General features: G+C 41.7%; 1 protein-coding gene across 3 annotated transcripts in view; it reads left to right on the plus strand.

Moving 5' to 3' along the window:
- The window catches only part of fam151a (family with sequence similarity 151 member A), a 111,769-nt gene that overhangs the window by 47,042 nt on the left and 41,107 nt on the right, over positions 1-23,620 (plus strand). For 2 of the 3 annotated variants that reach the window (XM_069938025.1, XM_069938024.1), the window contains exons 5-8: positions 8,710-8,934; positions 11,758-11,897; positions 12,468-12,605; positions 21,063-23,472. In XM_069938025.1, the coding sequence (XP_069794126.1) occupies positions 8,710-8,934; positions 11,758-11,897; positions 12,468-12,605; positions 21,063-21,727 (1,168 nt within the window). In that variant the 3' untranslated portion in view covers positions 21,728-23,472. Of the gene's footprint in view, positions 1-8,709; positions 8,935-11,757; positions 11,898-12,467; positions 12,606-21,062; positions 23,473-23,620 lie in introns of those variants that run through there. The other variant, XM_069938026.1, reaches the window with a different exon arrangement.

Raw genomic sequence — 23,620 nt, forward strand, 5'->3', positions numbered from 1 at the left:
GCAGCTGACGTGGACATTTACCCCTCCGTAAATCTTCGTCCGCGAAGCCAAGCCAAAGAAAAAAGATTTGGACAACATGGGCTTAAAGGACCTGTCTAAATTAAAATAAATAATGATGGCTGCAGGTGAATAATGCATGTTGAAACTAATCAAGCAGTTACAAAATGAGAAAATTAAATACCATTTTATAACCATTTGACATGTGACAGGAAATAACTGGTATTACTCACTGAGAGCTGTGTGTATTGAAAACAGTATTTTCAACTTCAAATTTTCTGAGCTGACTAATACTCTGGGTTCTCAGTTTATTGTCAACACGCAGATGCCAAGCAAAAAGAGAATCAGTACTGATTCCCCAAAAACAGTTCCAACACCTACAGTAAGCCATTTGTTAAATGGACTGCATGCATTTTATCTGGATGATTGTGGCTGCAAATATTCGACACCTTCCTGAACAAAATTACTTTAAAAATCAAGTCCCTCCACTACTAGTGCATTGTTTTGACAGTATACACTGGGGCACCATGTTTCTCAATCTTTTTGATGTCAGGGACTAGTTGGCATCCTCTGAAGCTGGCATGAACTTTCGAAGATCACAATTCTTGCCTACTCTTTTATTGCTTGAAATTTAATGGAAGTCCACATACTCATGGCTTGATTGTTCAACAGTCTAAAACTCATCCTATTTCGTACAGATAACACTTTTTCATCTGTTAAAATGTAATGTTTAAGATATCATTGACAAGAAGTCAGAGCAGCAATTTCTTTTCATAATATATACACTATATCACTCTAATAGAACCAGACTGCTTTACCTTTCACACATAATTAATTCCCAGAGCAAAGAGTAGTGTAAGGTAAAAACATCATGAGATGGGACCGGAGAAGGAGTCACCCAGTACTAAGGAGTAACAGAATGCAGATGTGACCTTGTACACTCAAGATAAGCTTTGCACTAACAAGAATGATGTGCAGCAGACTAACAGAGAAGGATAGCAACAGTTTATTCATTGGACAATGTCATGGTATGATAATTTACTAAGTACGTATCCTGAGGTATAAAAAAAACACCACTTGCTGATAACGGCAGAATGCGCCTTCTCCAACTAACACTGTTAGTTGCAAGTGTTCATGAACACTTGTTCATTCATGAACAAAGCAGACCTAACAGTAGATATCGCCCCAAACACCTGCAATGTTTCCTCAGTGCTTTCAATCCTTATTTTGGCCACACAGCAATCCATGCTCCTGATCCCCAGATCCAGCACATTTAGCAACATTCCCAATCCCAGCTCTGATCTCATACTTACCCACTGTTTTGATCCCAGTTCCAGCTGTACAATACACCACACTTCCAGACACTTGTCTATCCATCTTCCTGGTACTAACCACATCCTTATCTACATATCTGATCCCAGTTCTAGCCATACACCTAACCATCTTCCTGGTACCAACCACATCTTTATGCATGTTCCTGGCCTCAGTTCCAACTGCACTCCTGATCCCTGCCTCCAGACACATATATTACAATTCTGAGAGCCGGCTCTAGCTGCACATTCTATCTGTATGCCCAGTGCATTAACTCGGTGGCAAAACACAAAACTTGGTTCACAATTCCAATCCCAGCTTGGTCTACATGCTCACTTCCAGTTCTGGCCATTCATCGATCAGGTTCCCAGGCCCAGCTCCAGCTATTCTATGTCTATTTTCAAACCTCTGGTCCAAGACACATTTACTCACATTCTTAAGGTGCAACCTGATGAGAAAACATTCAAAACTGGGGTTCAGTTTAAATTCCACCCTGTTGAATGTCAACATTTTTAAAAATGCAAACTCTTTACTTCTGATATCAATAAAAGTACTGCTGTGGAGTAAGCATTGATCCTCAGGCTAGTTGATGAGGATACGCCACAGGAATTTCTGACTGATGCTACCCAAATATGGAGCAGCTTGAAAATCAAGAGCAGCAGGCTCATGGAGACACCTCCACCTCCACATGCTCCTCCAACACACATAATCAGGTTTGGAGATTTATTAAAATTCCATCATAGCTGCTGAGTTAGAATCCTGGAATCCTTAAAGGAATTTTGAGAATATTTTTTTACCATAAAGAAGACTTGGGGAAGGTTAAGTGAGTGGGCAAGGGTCTGGCAGATGGAGTAAAATGTTGGTAAATGTGAAGTTATCCACTTTGGAAGGTGCAACAGAGTATATAGATATGTTTTTGGGAGATAAATTGTGAAAGATTTGTTAAAGTAAGTTACATACAAACACTTTAAAACAGATCTCATTTGAAATATTGGAGCTCTGCTAATGCTAGACATATCAATTCCACAGCTTTTGCAGGAGCTTTGAAGAGTGCTCAAGAGACCATTAATGGATTGTTGTTTACAAAAGGCAACAGATGAAAGATCTTGTTGGAGCTGCAGATTGTCTGGAAGAGGACTTGCTGTTCTAAGAGGGTCATGTGGTTGTGCAACCAGAGAGAGTCAAAGAGGCTTTCTCTCAGTCAGAGAGAGAGAGAGAGAGAGAGAGAGAGAGAGAGATCATTCTACAGTGTTACAGCCAGCAGAAGCAACTGGGACTGGAACAGGACAAGCTGGCAAGCTTATGGAAAGCCCCACTTGGAAGACAGCCTGGTCAAAGCCCTGTGGTTCATGCAGGAGGAGAGGAATGGCTGTCTAATGTTTCACTTGGAATAAGAGAAACAAAAAGGAACACTGTGGTGACCTGAAAGAGGTTATCATCTGGAGAACCCTGATGGGGCAAGTTTTGTCAGCAAGACACTGGAGTGGCTGATGGAAGTACATCAGTTGTGGATGTCCTGAAACAACAAATCTCTCTCTGAAAACCGGCAAGAACCTTCCTGAGTGGTAACCATTTACCTTTCAAGCACCAAAGCCTATATAAATGTCAAATTCTGTGCACAGTATAAGAATTGCCTGCAACCAATGAACTTGGAGGCATGAGAAGTGAGATTGGGCTGTGAACCAATGAATGTTTCTGAACTTACACACACATTACACACACACGTGTGTTTAGAATTAGAAGGGGGTTAAGTTAGGTTAATTAAGATAAGTTAAAGTGTGATTATATTTTCATGTTTAAAGATAATTAAAAGCAATTTTTGTTTAAGTAACCCCTTGTCTTGGTGAATATCTATTGCTGCTGGGTTTTGGGCTCCTCTGGGTTCGTAACAAAGGGAAAATGGAAGATCAGAGTATTATTTAAATGACAAGTAATTGTAGCATGCTGCCATGCAGAAGGTCATCAGGGTGCTTCTGTATAAAGAAGGCAAATGAAATGATGGCCTTCATTGCCAGAGGAATTGAGTTTAGGAGCAGGGAGGTTATGATGCAACTGTACAATGTACTGGTGAGGCTAAATCTGGAATACTGCATGCAGTTCTCAGATTTCATATTTATTGTCAGAGTTTATCACATATAACCGAGATTCTTTTTTCCTGCAGGCATGGCAGAAAAAAAACTATGCACAGCATAAACATGTAAACAGACAAAGAACTGTAAACAGATAACAAATGTAAACACACTGTGCAATGTAGAGAGAACAAAAAGAAAATCAATAAAGTGCACAGAGTCCTTAAATGAGTCTCTGATTGAATTTGTCATTGAGGAGTCTGATGGTGGAGGGGTAGCAGCTGTTCCTGAACCTGGCAGTATGAATCTTGTGGCATCTATTCCTCTTTCCTGATGGCAGCAGTGAGTACAGAGTGCATGCTGGGTGGTGTGGGTCTTTGATGATTGCTGCTGCCCTCCAACGGCAGTATTCCCTTTAGATACACTCAGTAGTGGGGAGGGTTTTGCCTGTGATGTCTTGGGCTGTGTCCACTACATTGGGAGGGCTCAGGGGTATTGGTGTCTCCATACCAGGTCATGATGCAGATGGACAGCACACTTTCCACCACAACTCTGTAGAAATCTTCCAGGGTTTCTGGTGTCATACCAAACCTCCGCAAACTCCTGAGGAAGTAGAGGCATTGACATGCTTTCTTCATGATGCCAATGGTGTGTTGGGTCCAGGAAATACCCTCCAAGATAGTGATTCCCAAGAACTTAAAATTTGCTCACCCTCTCCACCTCTGATCCCTCAATGATCACTGACTTTCCTTTCCTGAAGTCAACAATCAGCTCCTTAGTTTTGGTGACATTGAGTGCAAGGTTGTTGTTGGTGCACCATTCAGCCAAGTTTTGGCCTCCTTACTTGAGGAAGGATGTATTGGCTTTGGAGGCGGTGCAGCAAAGGTTTACCAGGTTGATTCCAGAGATGAAGAGAGATCAAGTCGCCTGGGACTGTACTCACTGGAATATAGAAGAATGTGAGGGGATCTTTATAGAAACATAAAATTATAAAAGGCTTAGATAAGAAAGAGGTAGATAAGAAAGGGGGAGGCCAGAACTAGGATATCTCAGATCGAGTTCACAGTGCTTTCAAGAGGAAGGGTGAGAAGTCAGATGTTGTGATCCATGTAGGGACCAATGACATGGGTAGGAAAGGTGATGAGGTTCTGGAAAGTGAGTTCAGAGAATTAGGTGTGAAGTTGAAGGAAAGAGATGTGATCCCAGGATTGCTACCCATGCCACATGCCACATGCTAGTGAGGTTAGAAATAGGATGATATTGCAGTTTAATGTGGTTAAAGACATGGTGCAGGAAGGAAGACTTCAGATTTCTGGATGATTTACTCTCTTCCAGGGAAAGTGGAACTTGTGCCAATGGAATGGTTTGCTCTGAACTGGAGGAGGACTAATATCCTTGTGGGAAGATTTGCTAGTACTGCTCCGGGGTGGAGGGGGGGTGGTTAACTAGATATGGAGGAGATGGGAACCAGAGTGCCAGAGCAGATAGTGAAGTGGAGAAGGAAAAGGATGATGTTAAGACTGTAAGTAGAGACAGAATGTAAAATGTTGTGCATGGATGTAAGAATGTTCTCAGGTGTATCTATTGTAGGAAAGACAGCAAGCTTAGAGCATGGATTGATTTGTGGAATTATGACACTGTGGCCATTAGTGAAACTTGCTTGCAAGAGGGGTAGGACTGACAGCTCACTGTTCTGGAGTTCCATTGTTTCAGATGCTATAGAGTGGGAGGGGTGAAAGGGGGAGGAGTGGCATTGCTCATCATGGAAAATATCATAACTCTGCTCAGATAGGACAGACTAGAGGGTTCGTCTACTGAGGCTATATGAGTGGAACTGAGGAATGGGAATGTTATGACCACACTGGTGGGGTTGTATTATAGATCACCCAATAGTCAGGGAGAATTGGTGAAGCAAATCTGCAGGGAAATAGAAGACAGCTGCAGGGAATATAAAGTTGTGAGAGTAGGTGATTTTAACATTTCACATATTGACTAAGACTCCATGCAGTAATAAAAACACAATGCTGGAGAAACTCAGCAGGTCAGACAGTGTCCTTTACAAAGCATAGATAAAGATACATAACCAACATTTTGGGCTTGACAAAGGGCTCAAGCCCAAAACCTTCATCTTTGCTTTATAGAGTACAGTGTTTGACCTGTTGAGTTTCTCCAGCATTGTGTTTTTACTTCACCCACAGTGTCTGCAGATTTTCATGTTTTACTCCCCTACAGTAAAAATGGACGTATGTGTTAAGAGTTTTTAAAATATGCTCAGAAATGTTTTCTAATTCAATACAGCTTTCAGTCTTTTTATTGAGTTTTATAGAACAAGAATACATTGTATAGAGAACACAAGGTTACCAAATATGAAGAATGCAAGTACATTTCCAAAAATAAAACATTATCAAAGAGTTCTTTGGTTTTTTTTCCCCTTTCTTGTCATTCTGGCAACATTGTATGGAGAAGGGGTATATTGTTATTGTTTTCTAAATCAATATATCAATTAGAGAGAGTGTAACACTGAATCTTCTATTAGGGAACGAGACAGGACAAGTGACAGAAGAATGTGGAAGGGAACACTTTGTTTCCAGCGATCGTTATGCCATTAGTTTCAAGTTAATTATGGATAAGGACATTTCTGGTCCTCAGGTTGAGATTCCAAATTGGAAAAAGACCAATTTTGAGGAAATGAGAAAGGATCTCAAAAGCAGGGATTGGGCTAGGTTGTTTTCTGGCAAGGATGTGCTTGGTAAGTGGAAGACCTTCAAAGATGAAATTTTGAGAGTACAGAGTTTGTATGTTCCTATCAAGATTAAAGGCAAAGTGAACAGGCATAAGGAACCTTGTTATTTTAGGGATATTGGTGATTTAGTTAAGAAGAGGTAGGGGTGTTTAGCAGGTATGGGCAACAAGGAGCAAATGTACTTGAGGAGTACAAAAAAAAACGCAGAAACATATTTAAGAGGGAAATCAGTAGAGCTAGAAGAAGACATGAGTCACAGGTATATTAAGAGTGAAAGGATAGTAAGGGACACAATTGATCCTCTTGAAAATCAGAGTAGCTGACTATGTATGGATGAAGAAGAGATGGGGGAGATCTTAAAAATTTTTTTCAGCTGCATTTACTCAGGAAACTGGCACGGAGTCTAGGGAAGGGAGGCAAACAGGCAGTCAGGTCATGAAATCTATATAGATTAAAGAAGAGGAGGTAATTACTGTCTGTTGTGATATTCCCTTGGACCTGGTGGGAGGCTGGCAGATATATTTAAATATTTAAAGTGAGGTGCCAGAAGGATTGGAGGATAGCCCATATTGTTCCATTGTTGGAAAAAAGGCTCTAAGAATAACCCAGGAAATTGTAGGCCAGTGACCCTGACGTCAGGAGTAGGTGCTTTATTGGAAGGTGTACTAAAAGATCGGATATACATGTATTTAGATAGTCATGGACTAATTAAAGATAGTTGACATGGCTTTGTGCATGAAAGGTTGCATTTAACAAATCTTATAGAGATTTTGATGAGGTTATGAGGAAAATTGATTGTCTGTCTGGACTTTAGAAAAGCATTTCTGAAGGTCCCACATGGAAGGTTAATCAGGAAGGTACAGTCCCTTGATATTCATGGTGAGGTATGAAGAGAGTGGCAGTGAATGATTCCCTCTCTGACTGAGGACTTGTGCCTCAAGGAATGGTGCTGATTCCATTGTTGTAATGTCATCTACATCAATGATCTAGATGATAATGTGGTAAATTAGACCCACAAGTTGACAAATGTCACATTTGCATCCCACTAAATTGGCCATTCAGTGCCCAAGGATAGGAATAGGGGTTTGACTTTTCACACTTGACCACTCCTAACTGGGACACTGAATGCTTTCACACTTGCACAGAGCCATCCCTGGGGTTAGGACTGCTCTACCTTCTACTGGTGGAATTACCTGTTTCACACTTGCTTGATTGCAGGCATCAGGGATTGTACTGGGGTTGAGGCCACCAATCCCCAGCATGAGATGACATCATCTGAAGCTGGCATTGAACTCATTTTGCTTTCACACTTGGAACTTTAAAGGCCGATTGGCGTTTGATTCCTGGGATCACTTGCAAGTGTGAAAGGGGCTAAAGATTGAAGGTGTAGTTGACAGTAAGGAAGGCTTTCAAAGTTTGCAGAGGGATCTGGACCAGCTGAAAAAATGGTCTGAAAAATGGCCAATGGAATTTAATGCAGTCATGTGAGGTGTTGCATTCTGGAAGAATCAACCAAAGTAGGACATGCACAGTAAACAGTAGGGCACTGAGAAGTGTGATAGAACAGAGAGAACTGGGAATATAGACACATATTTCCCTGAAAGTTGTGTCACAGGTAGATAGGATCAAAAATCAAAATATTAAGTAAAAAAAGTTGGATGTTCTGGTAAAGTTGTATAAGACATTAGTGAGGCCAAATTTGGAGTATTGTGTGCAGCTTTGGACACCTAACTACAGGAAGGATATCAATAAGATTGAAAGAGTGCAAGTAGATTTACTCAGATGTTGCTGGGACACAAGGAATTGAGTTACAGGGAAAAGTTAAATGGGTTAGAACTTCATACCCGGGAACATAGAAGTAAGTGGGGAGGTTTGAAGAGGCCTAGAAAATTATAATGGATACAGATAGAGTAGGTGCAAGAAAGCTTTTTTTCACCAAGGTTAGGTGAGGTACAAACCAGAGGACATGGGTTAAGAATGAAAGGAGAGAAGTTTAGGGGGAACATTAGATGGAATTTCTTCACACAGAGAGTGGTGGGTGTATGGAATGAGCTTCCAGCTGAAGTGGTGAATGACAGCTCAATTTTAATATTTATGTAAATAAGTGTTAGGTATATAGTACCTAGATAGGTACATGGATGGGTTTGGGGAGGGAGGTGGTGGTACAGAGAGATATGAAATGGGTGCATGTCAGTAGAATGAATTAGAATAATAGTTCAGCACAGACCTGAGGGCTGAAGGATCTGTCTTCCATGCTGTAATGTAAAATTATTACAAATTAACATACCATCTTAAGAAAAATCAGGAATAAGAAGGCAATGTTGTGTTCACCACTGATCCTCTAACTTTTGGAATGAATGAAAAGGAAATGCTAATACTGGCCATTGCATTGGTGATTATCTTGAAGCTGTACTACATTTGGATTAGCACACCGAAGGAATCAGATTTCAGCTTTACTGTCAGAGTACATACATGACATCACATAGGAGAAGCAGAACCTGACAGGTGAAGGACCACATACTTATTAATAGATGCATTGAATTATTGTTGGACAATTTCTAACTCTGATCTGTAAAATATTTCACGTAGGTTCCTGGATCTTGTTCAGCAGAAGTTCCCAAATGTTATTCTCTCCCCTGGCTGGATGACATTATATATTCCGATATTTGCAGTGAAACCCTACACCCAAAAGATGGTGGAAGAGATGTATGACCTGGTCAAGGATTTGTCACAACGTGTCACGTTTCCTGTCAGAGCTCTGTTTTTGAAACAAGCCTGGCCACATTTCAACTGGCTACTCAGTCAATCATCAAGGTAAAGGCAAATAAATCATAATTAACAAAAACATGGTTTGGCTTAGCAATTTTAATATTGAGAATTTAATAGATTCTGTACAATTAAGTGTACAAGACAGGAAACTCCATCCTCAAATTATACTGTGAGTGTAAGATGTAGAGTGATGTGCTGGAAGCTTGAGTATCCGTTCCAGTATCAAATTCCACAATATCAGGATATGCCGCAGGAGACTAATTTATGTCTTGAACACCCACCATATTGGTCTTGTCATTAAAATACTATTTCATCTCCAGTATATTTGCAATTGGGCAAAGGCAAAGAGAGAGCTTGCTCCTAGATCTCTATTGTCAGATGTTGTCCAAGGTCAACTCCTCCTCCATATAACCACTTACAGCACAGAACAGGCCAGTTCGGCCCTACTAGTCCATGCCGTAGCAAATCCCCACCCTCCTAGTCCCACTGACCAGCACCCGGTCCATACCCCTCTAGTCCCCTCCTATCCATGTAACGATCCAGTCTTTCCTTAAATGTAACCAATGATCCCGCCTCGACCACGTCTGCCGGAAGCTCATTCCACATCCCCACCACCCTCTGCATAAAGAAATCTCCCCTCATGTTCCTCTTATAATTTTCCCCCTTCAATCTTAAACCACATCCTCTAGTTTGAATCTCCCCCTTTCTTAATTGAAAAAGCCTATCCACATTTACTCTGTCTGTCCCTTTTAAAATCTTAAACACCTCTATCAAGTCCCCTCTCAATCTTCTACGCTCCAGAGAAAAAAGCCCCAGTCTGCACAACCTTTCCCTGTAACTCAGACCCTGAAATCCTGTCAAACTCCTTATAGCAGTGGGGTAAATTCAGACACAAACATGCCCAATGTTCAGAATGACTTGTCACTCTTACACAATGCTTCTCTTTTGGAAATAGGCATGTGTGGTGTGCTCATGATGTGTAAGTTGGTAATTTGGTAGGGAGGGTGAAGCTTGAAAATAAAATAGAGCAAGTGGAATGAATAAGAATTTATTTTTACTCTCTGGCAGCTGGGAAAAGATAAAACTCTGAAAGTGTACCCTGGACCATTTGTTTAGAAAGCAATTAAAAACAGCATAACCCACATGCAGCAATAGGTGGATCTTACTCATTGGCATCCATAATGTGAATGCAAAGCTCTGAAAATGAATAGGCATTTGTACATCACAATCAACACAATTATTCTACAAAAAATAACCTGATTAGTTTAATCCTGATTTAAAAAGATACCCCTTTCAGCAGGTTATATCCAAATTTTAATTTCCATTAATGAATTCAAATATCAGGAAGTTTGATTTGACCCACTTTTCTGTGTTGTCATTGGTTGAATCTTGCTTAAGGATCATTTCTTTTTATTGTAAGTACAGGAGCAAGCAGGTTCCAGAATTTTCATTTTGCTGTAGATCATAGAATTGTGGTTAGGGGAACAGTTGGAGTTGATCAAGTGATTATGGTGTTTTCAGCCATGTGCACCGTTTGCACAGTGACCCCACTACAGCCGCCTGGAGCAACACACTCCATAATATGGTAATATTAGAAGTTGTGATAGAGAGATATCCAAGGTCAACTCCTCCTCCTTATAGCTCCAAGTAATTTATTCTCCTTGTGATGTATTTCATTGTCCACAATCTGTTCCAGGTTAGGTGTATAACTCAGACCACTAATGGAAATGCTCATTATTTACCTCACAAGCATTTATTCTAGTCGGGTGAGATTGGACAAGCTCATTTAGGGCAGTAAATCCAATCTCTGTAAGAGAAAATTACTCTCAAGTACAGAAGCAATTGTTTATTCACTACATCTGGCTTGGAGCTTTACATGAAATGTGTATTAACTGCAGTCAGAGTCACCTCCTTCCTCTCCAGGCTGGAGTCATGTATATAATGTTTACCTGTCACCCTAAAGTAGAGAAAGTTCACACACATACCACAGACACCAATTGCACAGATTGAGGTGGTGTACAAACAGCTTGTCTTTCCTTCGTCCTACCTCAAGCCAGGTCGTAAGAATTCATCCACTGAAGTCACAACATTCTTGAGGGATACAAGCGCAATGACAGGCAATTGGAATCTACACATTGGGGTTAGCCTCTCGGCCTAGGAGAGGTATACAGCCACAAGAGTTTATTCTTTTGGTTCCTATTAACTGGGAAACTGAACATTGGGACTGTGGCTGAAGACATTTCTTTGCAGAAGGAACACTTTGAGCAATCAGGGGAAAGTTAAGTGTCCCTTCTGCCTATGTTTGTGGGAAGTGCATTGAGCTGCATCTCCTCTCAAATTACATGGAGTGATAGTTGGACTCACTGAGGACCTGCAGGAGACAGAGGGTGTCATAGACAATAGGTTCTGGGAGGTGATCACACTTTCAGGTTCAAACAGATAGCTGGATAACTGCTATGAAAGGCAGGAAGAGAATCCCTCCTTGAACCAATATACCAGTTTGGCTATTGTTTGGGGAATGCTTAACCTATTGGAAGAAAATAGCAACAGTATCCAGATTATTGGCATCACAACTAGTATTACTGTTAACAAAATGGTGGGGCAGTATTGCTGTGTTGGGCTGAAGGACCTGTTTTTTATGGTGTAAGTTCTATGAATGTATGACCTTGCAATAAATGGTCATTAAAAAATATCAATGATGCCACGAGAAGCATAATTTTACCACAAGCAGCTATATTGAATGGTTTAAAGAAGAAAACAGGTAAACAAAATAATTACTACAAATTTCTGACTCAATTTTGTGATGAATTCAGGATTCTTTCTTGCCTTTCAGATTTGCAATGGCTGTTTGTTTGTATGTGTCTCCAGGTACAGCCTGACTCTGTGGCAGGGATCAATTGATGTCATTACTGTGGAAGATCTTTTATTCTTCAGAGACAACAGCAACATTGAACAGATCTATTACGATATTTATGAACCAGTTTTGTCAGAATTCAAACAAATTGCATGTATGCCTCGTTTCTTTAATTTACCTTCTTTCTAGCTACATTGCACACCTTTCCTTAAAATTGCTAGCTATGTCCAGCCGTTGAAACAAATTCACAAATTTAAGTTTATTAATTTGAGGAAAGGTCGTCAAGATTCTAGTCACAAGTTTCTTACTCTAGTACATAGAACAATTTATGTGGCAAATTACATTGGAACCTAACCTCTCAAACCACTTTTCAGCATTAACTATCTGCATTTTTACATGTGGGTCTTTGGTAATAGTACCATAATCTTCAATTGCTGCCTCAATCTTGCCCTGAAAATGGTGGTGTTATATCACCTTCTTCAACAAGTCAAAACCTTGAGAGACAGTGCTGTGAGATGTGAAATTTCACCATTTTAACAGAGTAATAAAAAAAAAACAATGTATTTCTATGTTAGAGTGTTTCACCACTGAATTTTATATTTATGCTCTTGCAAGATTCATCCTCGCTCTGGATGAGGGTTGGGGAAGGAATTAAGAACAATCTTTATTTAAAAATAAAATTTGATGTTTTTCAATCTAATTAATGTATTTTCATTGTGTGCAGTGCAAACAAATAGAAGACGAAGGTTTTACTCTGGTGGGAACCTATTGGACTATTTTCCCCATTATGATCTTGAAGAACTGCAGATCCAATGGTTTGATATTGGAGCCACATTTTTGGACTTAACAGAAATTCTTCAAGGTAAGTAAGTCCTCTGAAATCAACAAAATGTGTTCAGATTTTGAGCCACTCATACTTCAGATACCAGACAAAAAATGATCAGAATGAAAACAAGGATTGTTAAACCCAGTATTAGCTTTGAGCCTTCATACAAAAAAAATTACAGAAAAATGTTCACAAACAATTATTTTACCTTGTACGATGGAGATCTTGAGAAGTGAAACACGAAAGTCAGCAGATGCTTCAGCAGGTCTCACATCATCCATAGGAGATAAAGGTATACACAAACTACCGATTTTTCGGGCCTGAGTGTGGTGCATTGTGACCCAGAATCAGACACATATAAAGATAAAGGCTGTACAACAGGCTTTAATCCACAAAGACTTCCACAGAGCCAGGCTGGCTGTGCTGCAGCAACTCTGAGTGAGGCCTCAGGAGGCTGGCGCAGGCTTATATCCCGGAGGGTGATTGACACCTGACCGGGTGGGACTTGATCCATTCAGGCCAACTTATTGACAGCCGGCCAGGTGTTGGCCTGTCCCCTTACACTCCTGCAGGTACAGAGATTGTCCCTTGCAATTGACTGATGGTGTACCACCACATTCATCCCCTTCTTTAAAATTCTCTGGGGGGGGGGCAGTAACAAGGAATCGCACCCACTATGTACATACAATATTTACAGGTTGAGACGACTCAGCGGTTGCCGGGGTCTCTGTGACCATCGTAGGACTGGCTCCTGGTCACTGGTCACAGGGGAAGTGGGAGGGCTGGCAGCAGGGGTGTGTGTGGCTGGTGTGGTGTCGCGCGGAGGGGTGGCCAGGGTCGACGTATGCGGGTCGTATTGGATGGGTGGGGGGGCGGGTTCATCTCCTAAGGCTGAAGCAGGCCCCTGATGGTCAAGGAGGCCCTGCATGCCCCATAGCTGCCTGGGGATGGGGGTGTATGCCTGGTCAGTGTCGTCCTGGATTGGAGGGTGCTCCTGCTGGTGCCAGTGTCCTCCCTGCAACTGCCGAACCTAACTTAAGCATAGTTATGGTTTGCATGAAGGAAGAAAACCTGCTCCACCAGGGCTTCGGCCTTGTGTGTCCATACATGCTTATGCAGAAGCACCAGACCCGGGGACGTGAACCATGCTGGGAGAGACATTCCAGTCACCGACCTCCTGGGGAATGAGAACAGGCGTTTGTGAGGGGTCTCGTTGGTAGCCATGCACAGTAGTGACCGAATGTCATGGAGCGCCTCGGGCTGGGCGTCTTCCCAGTACTCAATGGCCCACCCTTTTGACCTGAGAGCCAGGAGGACTGCCTTGCAGCCCACCCCATTCTCACTTTCCACTTGCCAATTGCCTCTCAGGTTATAGCTTGTTGTACAACTGGTCGCGATGCCCCTCGCCATCAGGTACTGGCGCAGCTTGTTGCTCATGAAACTAGACCCCTCGATCACTGTGGATGAAGGCGGGGTAGCCAAACATGACGAAAATCTGCCCAAAGGCCCTGATGACGGTGGCCGTGGAGGAATCCGGACAAGGGATGGCGAAAGGGAAGCATGAGTGCTCGTCCACTACCGTGAGGAAGTAGACGTTTCGGTTCGTGGAAGGCAGGGGCCCTTTGAAGTCCATGCAAAGATGCTCGAAGGGGGTGGGGGGGTGGAAGAAGCGGGGTTTACATGCCGCACAGACCCGACAGACCCCTGACATGCCTGATGGTGTACAGCAGATTTTAGGACTTAACAAAATGGTACAACTGGGTGACACTCGGATGGCAGAGGGACTCATGCAATGCCTGCAACCTGTCATCATGCATAGACACGCAGGTGCGAGAGAGGGCATCAGGGGAGTCGTTAAACTTCCTGGGGCGGTACTGGATGTCATAGCTGTAGGTTGCCAGCTCGACTCTCCAGCGCAGGATCTTGTCGTTCTTGATCTTGCTCTTGTGGGTAGTGTTAAACATGAACGCCACAGCCCGCTGGTCTGTGAGGAGCGTGAATCTCCTGCCGGCCAAGTAGTGGCACCAGTGGAGGACCGCTTCTAGAATCGCCTGGGCCTCCTTTTCAATGGCGGAGTGCCCTAGCTCGGAGCTATGGAGGGCCCTGGAGAAGAAAGCGACGGGGTGCTCCCCTTTGGTTGAGGGTAATAGCGAGGGCCACTTCAGAGGCATCACTCTCCACCTGGAAGGAGGAGTCCTCATCCACAGCCTGCATCGTGGCGTCCGCAATGTCTTGCCTGATGCGGGTGAAGGCTGCCTGCGCCTCAGATGGGAGGGGAAAAGTTGTAGCTTGGGCCAGTGGGTGAACTTTGTCCGAGAAGCAAGGGAACAAGGCCCAGGCACCTGCGGAAGGCGTTTAGCATGGGGGGGGAGGGGTAACTCCACTAATGGGTGCATCCTTTCCGGATCTGGGCCGACAACTCCATGGGCCATTAAGTACCCCAGGATGGCGAGGCGGGTGGTGCTGAACACACACTGATCCTTGTTGTAAGTGAGGTTCAGCTCCGTGACCCTCTGGAGGAATTTTTCCAGGTTAGCATCTTGGTCCTGCTAGTCACGGCCACAGATAGTGACGTTATCCAGATACGGGAACGTTGCCTTCAGCTTGTGCTGGTCTACCATGCGATCCATCTCCCACTGGAAGATGGAGACCCCGTTTGTGACCCCAAAAGGAACCCGGCAGAACTGGTACAGGCGCCCGTCCACCTCAAAGGCAGTGTAGGGCTTGTCCTTCGGGTGGATAGGGATTTGTTGATACGCCGACTTCAGGTCAATCGTGGAGAAAACCCGGTAGCGGGCTATCTCATTGACCATGTTGGCAATCCTCGGTAGGGGGTAAGCATCCAGCTGGGTGTACCGATTAATGGTCTGGCTATAATCCATTACCTATCTCGGCTACACCATTTCATCGGATGCAAGGATCGACAACGAGATAGACAACAGACTCACCAAGGCAAATAGCGCCTTTGGAAGACTATACAAAAGAGTCTGGAAAAACAACCAACTGTAAAACCTCACAAAGATAATCGTATACAGAGCCGTTGTCATACCCACACTCCTGTTCGGCTCCGAATCATGGGTGCTCTACCGGCATCACCTACGGCTCCTAGAACGCTTCCACCAGCGTTGTCTCTGCTCCATCCTCAACATTCATTGGAGCGACTTCATCACCAACATCGAAGTATTCGAGATGGCAGAGGCCGACAGCATCGAATCCACACTGCTGAACATCCAACTGCGCTGGGTAGGTCACGTCTCCAGAATGGAGGACCATCGCCTTCCCAAGATCGTGTTTTATGGCGAGCTCTCCACTGACCACCGAGACAGAGGTGCACCAAAGAAGAGGTACAAGGACTGCCTAAAGAAATCTCTTGGTGCCTGCCACATTGACCACTGCCAGTGGGCTGTTATCGCCTCAAACCGTGCATCTTGGCGCCTCACAGTTCGGCAGGCAGCAACCTCCTTCGAAGAAGACCGCAGAGCCCACCTCACTGACAAAAGAACAAAGACTTCCACAGAGGCAGGCTAGCTGTGGCTGCAGCAACTCTGAGTAAGGCCTTGAGAGGCCGGCGCAGGCTTATATCCTGGAGGGTGATTGACACCCGACCGGGTGAGGCTTGATCCATTCAGGCCGACTGATTGACAGCTGGCCAGGTGTCGTCCTGTCCCCTTACACTCCTGCAGCTACAGAGGTTGCCCCCTGCAGTAGGCCGGTGGTGTACCACCACACTGAGTTCTTCTTTAAGGTATGGAAAAAGCAGGCAGTGTCGATGAAGACTTAAATGTTCTGCTATCCTATCTTTGTGGAGCAGCCAATTTATAAACTCACATTTATTGTTCCTCCACACTGAATCTTACACTCCTGCAGAAAGTTTTCACTAAAGAATTTTTTGCCATTTGATTTCTTCTAAATTTCTTACCCGTCATGACAATGACATTATCCCATTTCAAAATTCATGCGACACAATGATCTCTGAGGAAATTCAGTGAGCAATTTTGTGCAGTGCCTCACCATTAAAGGAAAACGGCATAAACGGCCACCAACTCTGCCTTAACAACAACCAGAGGAAGTTACCTTCCCCCCCTATAATCTTCAGATTTGTACTCCGATCTCAAGGTATAATGTGCCATGCATAGAGTCAACCCTGTGCAGTGCAACCTGATTATCATCTTCATTAGAGCTGCTCTGTTTTTGTTTTTTTGCTTATTTTCCTGGGAAAATGGAATAGGCCTCAGATCCTAATTGTGATAAGCACCAGAGAACAACAAAAATATCAGTCTCTTGGAAAAATCATGCAAACAGAATATAGATGAAAGTGTTTACATTCTAAATGTCATATTATGTGACAATAATGGCACCTTTACCACTTTAAAAAATCTGACCAGAGATCCTAATTCTATTGCACAAAGAATGTGGATCCTCCTTATTCTTTGCCAGTAGCTTTATGGCATTTTCTCTTACCGACCAATCCTCTCCCATCACGCCCACAAAAAATCACACCTAGAACAGTAGGTCTCAAGATAATTATGGATTAGGGTCTTCAGGTTAAGATTTTAAATTGGGGAAAGGCTGATCTGAAGGAAATGTAAAAGGATCAGAAAAATCATCGGCTAAGGTTGTTTTATGGCTAAGAAGTTCTCTGTACGTGCAAGACCTACAAAGGTGAAAATTTGAGAGCAGAGTTTGTATTTTCCTGTAAGGATCAAAGCCAAAGTTAACATGCACAGGGAACCTGGGTTTTTTGAGGGATATGGGGGATATGGTTAAGGGAGAGGTGTACAGAAGGTATAAGCAAATGAGGTAATTGAGGAGTATAAAAAAATGCAGGAAAAGAATTTGAGGGAAATCAGGAGGGCTGAAAGAAGACAAGGTTGCTTTGGCAAACAAGATAAGGGGAAATTCTAAGGGTTTCTACAGGCATATTAAGAACAAAAGGATAGTAAAGGATAAAACTGGGCCTGTTGAAGATCAGAGTGGTCGACTGTATGGAGCCAGAAGAAATGGGTGGGAGATCTTAAATGGGGTTTTCACATCTGTATTCACTCAGCAAACTAGTACAGAGTCTAGGGAAGGAAAGCAAACAAGCAGTGTGGTCATGGAACCTATACAGATTAAAGAGGAGGAGGTGCTTGCTATTATATTCCCTTGGACCTTGAGGGTGGCTGGTGCAGAACATGGAGGAGCCCTGGCAGATATATTTAAAATGTCCTTAGCCATAGGTGAGGGGCTGGTTGCTTGGAGGGCAGCTCATATTGTCCAGTTGTTTAAACAAGGCTCCAAAAATAATCCAGGAAATTATAGGCTGGTGATCTTGACATCAGTCGTAGGTAAGTTATTGGAAGGTGTTCTAAAAGATAGGATATACAAGTACAGTATATGGATAGTTGGGGTCTGATTAGGGATAGTCAACATGGCTTTGTGTGTAGTAGGTAGTATTTAACAAATCTTGGGAGTTTTTTGAGGAGATCAGGAATTTGATGAAGGAAGGCCTGTGGATATTGTCTATCTGCACTTTAGTAAGGCCTTTGACAAGGTCCCACGAGAGGCTAGTCAGAAAGGTTCAGTCACTCTGTGTTTATGATGAGGTAGTTGATGTAACATCAATAATTCTCAAAAGGGTGAGTCGTGAAACAATCAGGCTTTTAATAGCTAAAGTCAGGAACATTATCACACAATCATCCACCACCCTGACTGATCAGAGCAAATGTAAAAGGGCAGCCTGCAAGGGGCTATAGGTAGGATCAGTCTTGGGAGGCGTGTCCAGTCAGTAGCAGCCAATCATAGTATAACAATGGTGTGCCTTAAATTATTGGTGCTGAGTCCATTGATGTTTGTCAATGATCTAGAGGATGTGATAAATTGGATCAACAAGTTTGCAGGTGACACAAAGTTTGGAGGTGTTGAAGACAATGAGGAAGGCTTTTGAAGTTTGCAGAGGTATCTGGACCTGCTGGAAAAATGGGTTGAAAAATGGCAGATGGAATTTAATGTAGACAAATGTAAGATGTTGCATTTTGGAAGGACAAACCAAGAAAGGTCATATGCAGTAAACAGTAGGGGCCTGAGGAGTGCAGCAGAACAGAGGGATCTGGGAATACAGATACATAATTCCCTGAAAATGGTGCCACAGGTAGATCTTATGGCATATTGGCCTTTATAAATCAAAATACTGAGGATAGGAGTTTGGATGTTATGGTAATGTTGTACAAGATATTGGTGAGGCCAAATATGGAGCATTGTGTGCAGTATTGGTCATCTAACTACAGGAAAAATATCAATAAAATTGAAAGAGTGCAGAGAAAATTTACTCTGATGTTGCTGGGACTTGAGAATCTGAGTTACAGGGAAAGGTTAAACAGGTTAGGACTTTATTCTCTGGAGCGTAGAAGAATGAGGGGAGTTTTGATAGAGGTATACATGGTGGGTATATAGAAAGTGCAAGTAGGCTTTTTCCACCAAAGTTAGGTGAGATACAAACCAGAGGACATGGGTTAAGAGTAAAAGCAGATGTTTATAGGTATAGGTAAAGGTTCCATTATTCCCACATAATACTACATTTAGAATGGAAAATACATGAAATTCTTCATGCAGATAGTGGTGGGAGTATGGAACAAACTAACAGCTGTAGTGGATGTGGGCTCAATATCAACATTTAGAAAATATTTGGACAGGTACATGGATGGGATGGATATGGACTGGGTGCTGGTCAGTGGGGTGAAGCAGAAAAAGTTTAGCACTGACTAGAAGGGTTGAATAGTCTGATTTCTGTTCTGTAATGTTCTATGGTTCTAACATGCATATTGGTCAGTAATATTGATTAAGACCTCAAATTACCAGATTTACATTTCCAATTTTTTCTTTAAATTTAATTTTCACAGGTTGAGCTCAACCTTGCAGGTAGATTCATAACCTGATAACCCTGTGATTGTCTCATTCAAATGGTCATGTTGCATATGGTTGAAGGAAACTGTTCCATCAAGAACTTAGGCAAAACAAGTTTTGTCAGGAAGATCTATTATCACAGTCTTAGAATTAAAAGATACCCATTTAAAACTGAGATGAGGAGAAATTTCTTTAGCCAAAGGGTTATGGATTTGTGGAACTCGTTGCCAGCTGTGGAGGCAGGATCATTGGGGGAGTTTAAGGAGGAGATAATAGGTATTTAATTAGTCAGGGTATCAAAGGAAATGGGGAAAAGACCAGAAATTGAAACTAGAAGTAAGAATGGTTTAGCTCAGGTTGGAGCTGCGGAGCAGATTCGATAGGCCAAATGGCTTACTTCTGTTCCTTTATTTTGTGATCTATTAGCCCATGTAGAGAGCTGGAATTTTACCAGAATGTTGTGATCTGCTCTCACGTTCATCCTAAAACCATCAAATTCTATTCCCCGCTTGAATTGTCTTTGATGGAGAGAATCCTGCGGCTTTTAAATGTACATTTTATTTATCAGATTGCAGAACAGTTCCAAACAGGCTACAATGCCACTAATAGTTCTGTCACACTAAACTTTTGATGGACCAGGAAAAAACAGTAATACTTTCAATGTCTTACAAGTAAACAAGCTACTAAAAGTTATGGAATGAAAATGATATATGCTGTAAATACTCATTGGGTCAGGTAACATCTGGGGTGAGAACAGAGCACAGTTAATGCTTAAGGTTGATTCTCAGATGCTGGATATTTCCAGCACTTTAAGTTTCAGATTTCTAGTGTTTGCAGTTTTTTGCTTTATAATTATGCATAGGGAAAGGGGGTTGTGGTTGGAGTGATACAGTGGTGCAGCGAGTAGAACTGTCGCCTCACAGCTCAGGTTCAATCCTGACCTCCAGTTTTGTCTGTGTGGAGTTTGCATCTTCTCTGGGTGAGTGTGTGTGGGTTTCCTCCCACATCCCAAAGATATGAAGGTTGTTAGGTTAAATAGCTGCTTTAAATTGCCCTTGGTGTTTAGTTGAGTGAAGTTGAAGGGAATACAGGAAGGTATTAATGAGAATTTATGTAGGAATGTATTTCCATGTGATCCAGCATGATCGAGATAGGCAGAAGTGGCCAACTTTTATGTCATGATGAAATATGACAATATGGTAGAAATGGGGAGGCAGAAAGGCAACTTTCTCCAATCGGCATATAATAAGAAATGAAGATGTCATTCAAACCCATGTAGGTCAAAGAATATACACTTTACTCATCAGATCCCAGGATTTGCATTGTCATTCTAATAATTCCCACAAAAGGACATTTTCTGGACCAGCTGACCAAATACAGAAATATTCAACACTATTTGTTAAGATGAACTAGAGCATGTAATACAGTTATATCCTTGGCTTGTCACCTCCACTTCACAGCCAATGAATAGGTCAATAATTTCACCTTCCATTATTACCCAAAGACTAAGTTTATTTTGCATGGTTGAATATTGTCTGGGTGTGGTTACATTTTAAAACTGAAAACAAAAGCTTGTGAACAACGTAAATATTCTTATTTCAATCTGTTAAGGAAACACTGGAGGAATGCTCATTCTGAATGTGAGGAGTGAAAGCAGTGGTATTCCAATGGTGGAAAGTTCTAAACCTGGATCCAAATTCTCTTTGAAATCAGTTCTAAAGCAGATCTTACTTTCATCGAACATGTGGGGCATTTACCTGAAGATAAAATCCTCACAGGCATTGGGTCCAACTCTTTATCAGCTTCGTCAACTTTACACAACACACCTTCTTCATGTACCTGTCTGGATCAGCATGGATCTCTCTTACGGCAGCTTTAGCACCCCTGGATATATTGAAGGACGCCAATTCATCAATACTATAAATAAAATATTTTCTTTTGTAACAATAGCTCCAAGTTGGCCAGCTGAAGCACTTACTCATGGTTACACACAGCCATTAGTGGAAGACATGCTGAGTCTTTGTCAGGGATTGTGGCAAATGGTGTCTTTCCAGCTTCAAGCTGTAGCTTTGTCTAAATCGTGGCAGGCAGCTATTGAAATGCTGCAGGCTTCTTCCAGCTACACTCTCACAGTGGAACACCTCCATTCACAAGGCACATACACGGAAGGGTTTCAAGGGCTGATCAACGTCCGATTGCTCAGCAGTCAACGGATTTACTACCGCTTACCTCCAGATTATAGAAATAATTTTGAGATTGACATTTTAACTTCATAAAAACTGGTTTCCTATGCTCTGTATTCACAACCATTCATTCCTGCCTTTTAGCTAAGCAAGACATTCACAAGTCTCAAATCAAAATGGCTTTTAAAAGAACCACTGAATTGGTTGGTTAAAACAGAGTACAGTTCCAAGAGTCGCTATTTTAACTTTCATTAGTTTAATAAATGTCAGTAATCATGCTTTTGACCTCAGAGGTATTTTGTGGACAATGATTGTAAAAGTTTGTTGAATAAGCTGTTAGGTCCAGAAGGTTGACATGCATTATAATGAATTATCCAGGCCAATTTTTTTCACTCAGCAAGCAATGTTCCCTCAAATATTTAGTAGTCAGTGTGCGCAAAAATCTTAGGTTGTGCATATTTTTGTCCTGGGTCAAAAGTATGTGTACATTGCACACTTGTGCAAATGTAGACTTGAAATTGTTTCAAGATAATTTCGGCACAGCCTATCTTTCACACCTAATAAAACTATATTGGTCTGTTTTAATATAATACAAGTATGATTGCATTCTACAAGGTATAAGTATTAATTACTACATTAGGTAACTATCCTTTTGTGTGCACATTCATTTCTTTTGTGCACTGGTTGCAAAATGTGGACAGCTTAGAGGGAACAGGGTCAGCAAGTTACAATCCTAGTTGACAAATTGTCCTCAACTGCAGAAGCTGTGGTCATTTTTGGCTCTTCTACCTTTGTGGGATAACGTGAAATGAAAGCTATTGCCTCAATATTTCTAATTTTCAATGGAAGCAGCTTTTGGCTTGCTGAAACAATTGAATGGTCTCTCCTTTCTCTTCACCAAGAAATCAAACACTGAAGCTATCTCTTAGAACATGCCTAAAAGCTATAGCTGGGCAGAGTGAAAGTAGCCAAGTTCATCTTTTCTGACTCCAGAATTTTATAGAACAGCAGATTTATACTGCAAGAAATATATTTTTTATTTCATTCACACTCATAGACCTGGACCTCCCTCATCATCATTATGTTCCGATGAGAGGCCTGGATATAACTGAAGGAAATTAATTCAGACATAGAAGAGCAGTTAAAGCACTTTGTGCAATCTAAATCGTACTTGATCATTGATAGTTTTCACCAGACATGCAGTTAAGAAAAGATATTCTAGTTCTTAGCCTTTAGTAGATGCATAAATAGTAACCACTTGCTTGATCACAAATCATACTGCACAAAGCTATTTTGAGATAGAAATCGGTGACAATAATTTGCATTCATGTCCAGAAAATAAATTCTATATTAGCAAATGTTAAAGTCTTGAAGCTATTGAATATAGTTAGACATCTAGAACGATGCTTACAAATAGTTAATGGCTTGCAGCTCAGAATGCTGTTACTGATGTTTACAGAAAATTATAGAGACTGCAATATGTACACTTGTGAGATGCAGTCAATTCAAAAAAGATAATGACATCATAGGGAAAATGTTATCTTGCCAATACAGTATTACAAGTTTAAAAACTTCACAGGGGTACAACAAAAATGTAGCAGCTGGGATAAGGCACAGATTTTGACAAAAGGATTTGGGACTCTCCCACTACAGGCCTACATATGAATCTTATTTCAATCAATTCTGAAATTAAGTGATTAATTTTACATTGTATTCATTAATTGTTGTCATTCCCAAACTAATACCAAAGCAATATAAATGTATAATTTGAGCAATTGGCTCATTTCCTCATTCACAACTGGCATTAAAGAATATTTGAAATAAGTCAAACAGGCCAACTAACCCAGTTCGAGTTATTTGCATCAAAGAAAGGAATGTGAATTTAAATTGTTGTGCACAGTACAACCAATTATGGTATCAAAAACATTATAGTTCAGGAACAGGTTTATAAATTAAAGACCTGCATGACAGTAAGTAGAAAGGACA

This window comes from Narcine bancroftii, chromosome 5 (genome assembly GCF_036971445.1).
Source record: "Narcine bancroftii isolate sNarBan1 chromosome 5, sNarBan1.hap1, whole genome shotgun sequence".
NCBI lineage: Eukaryota > Metazoa > Chordata > Chondrichthyes > Torpediniformes > Narcinidae > Narcine > Narcine bancroftii.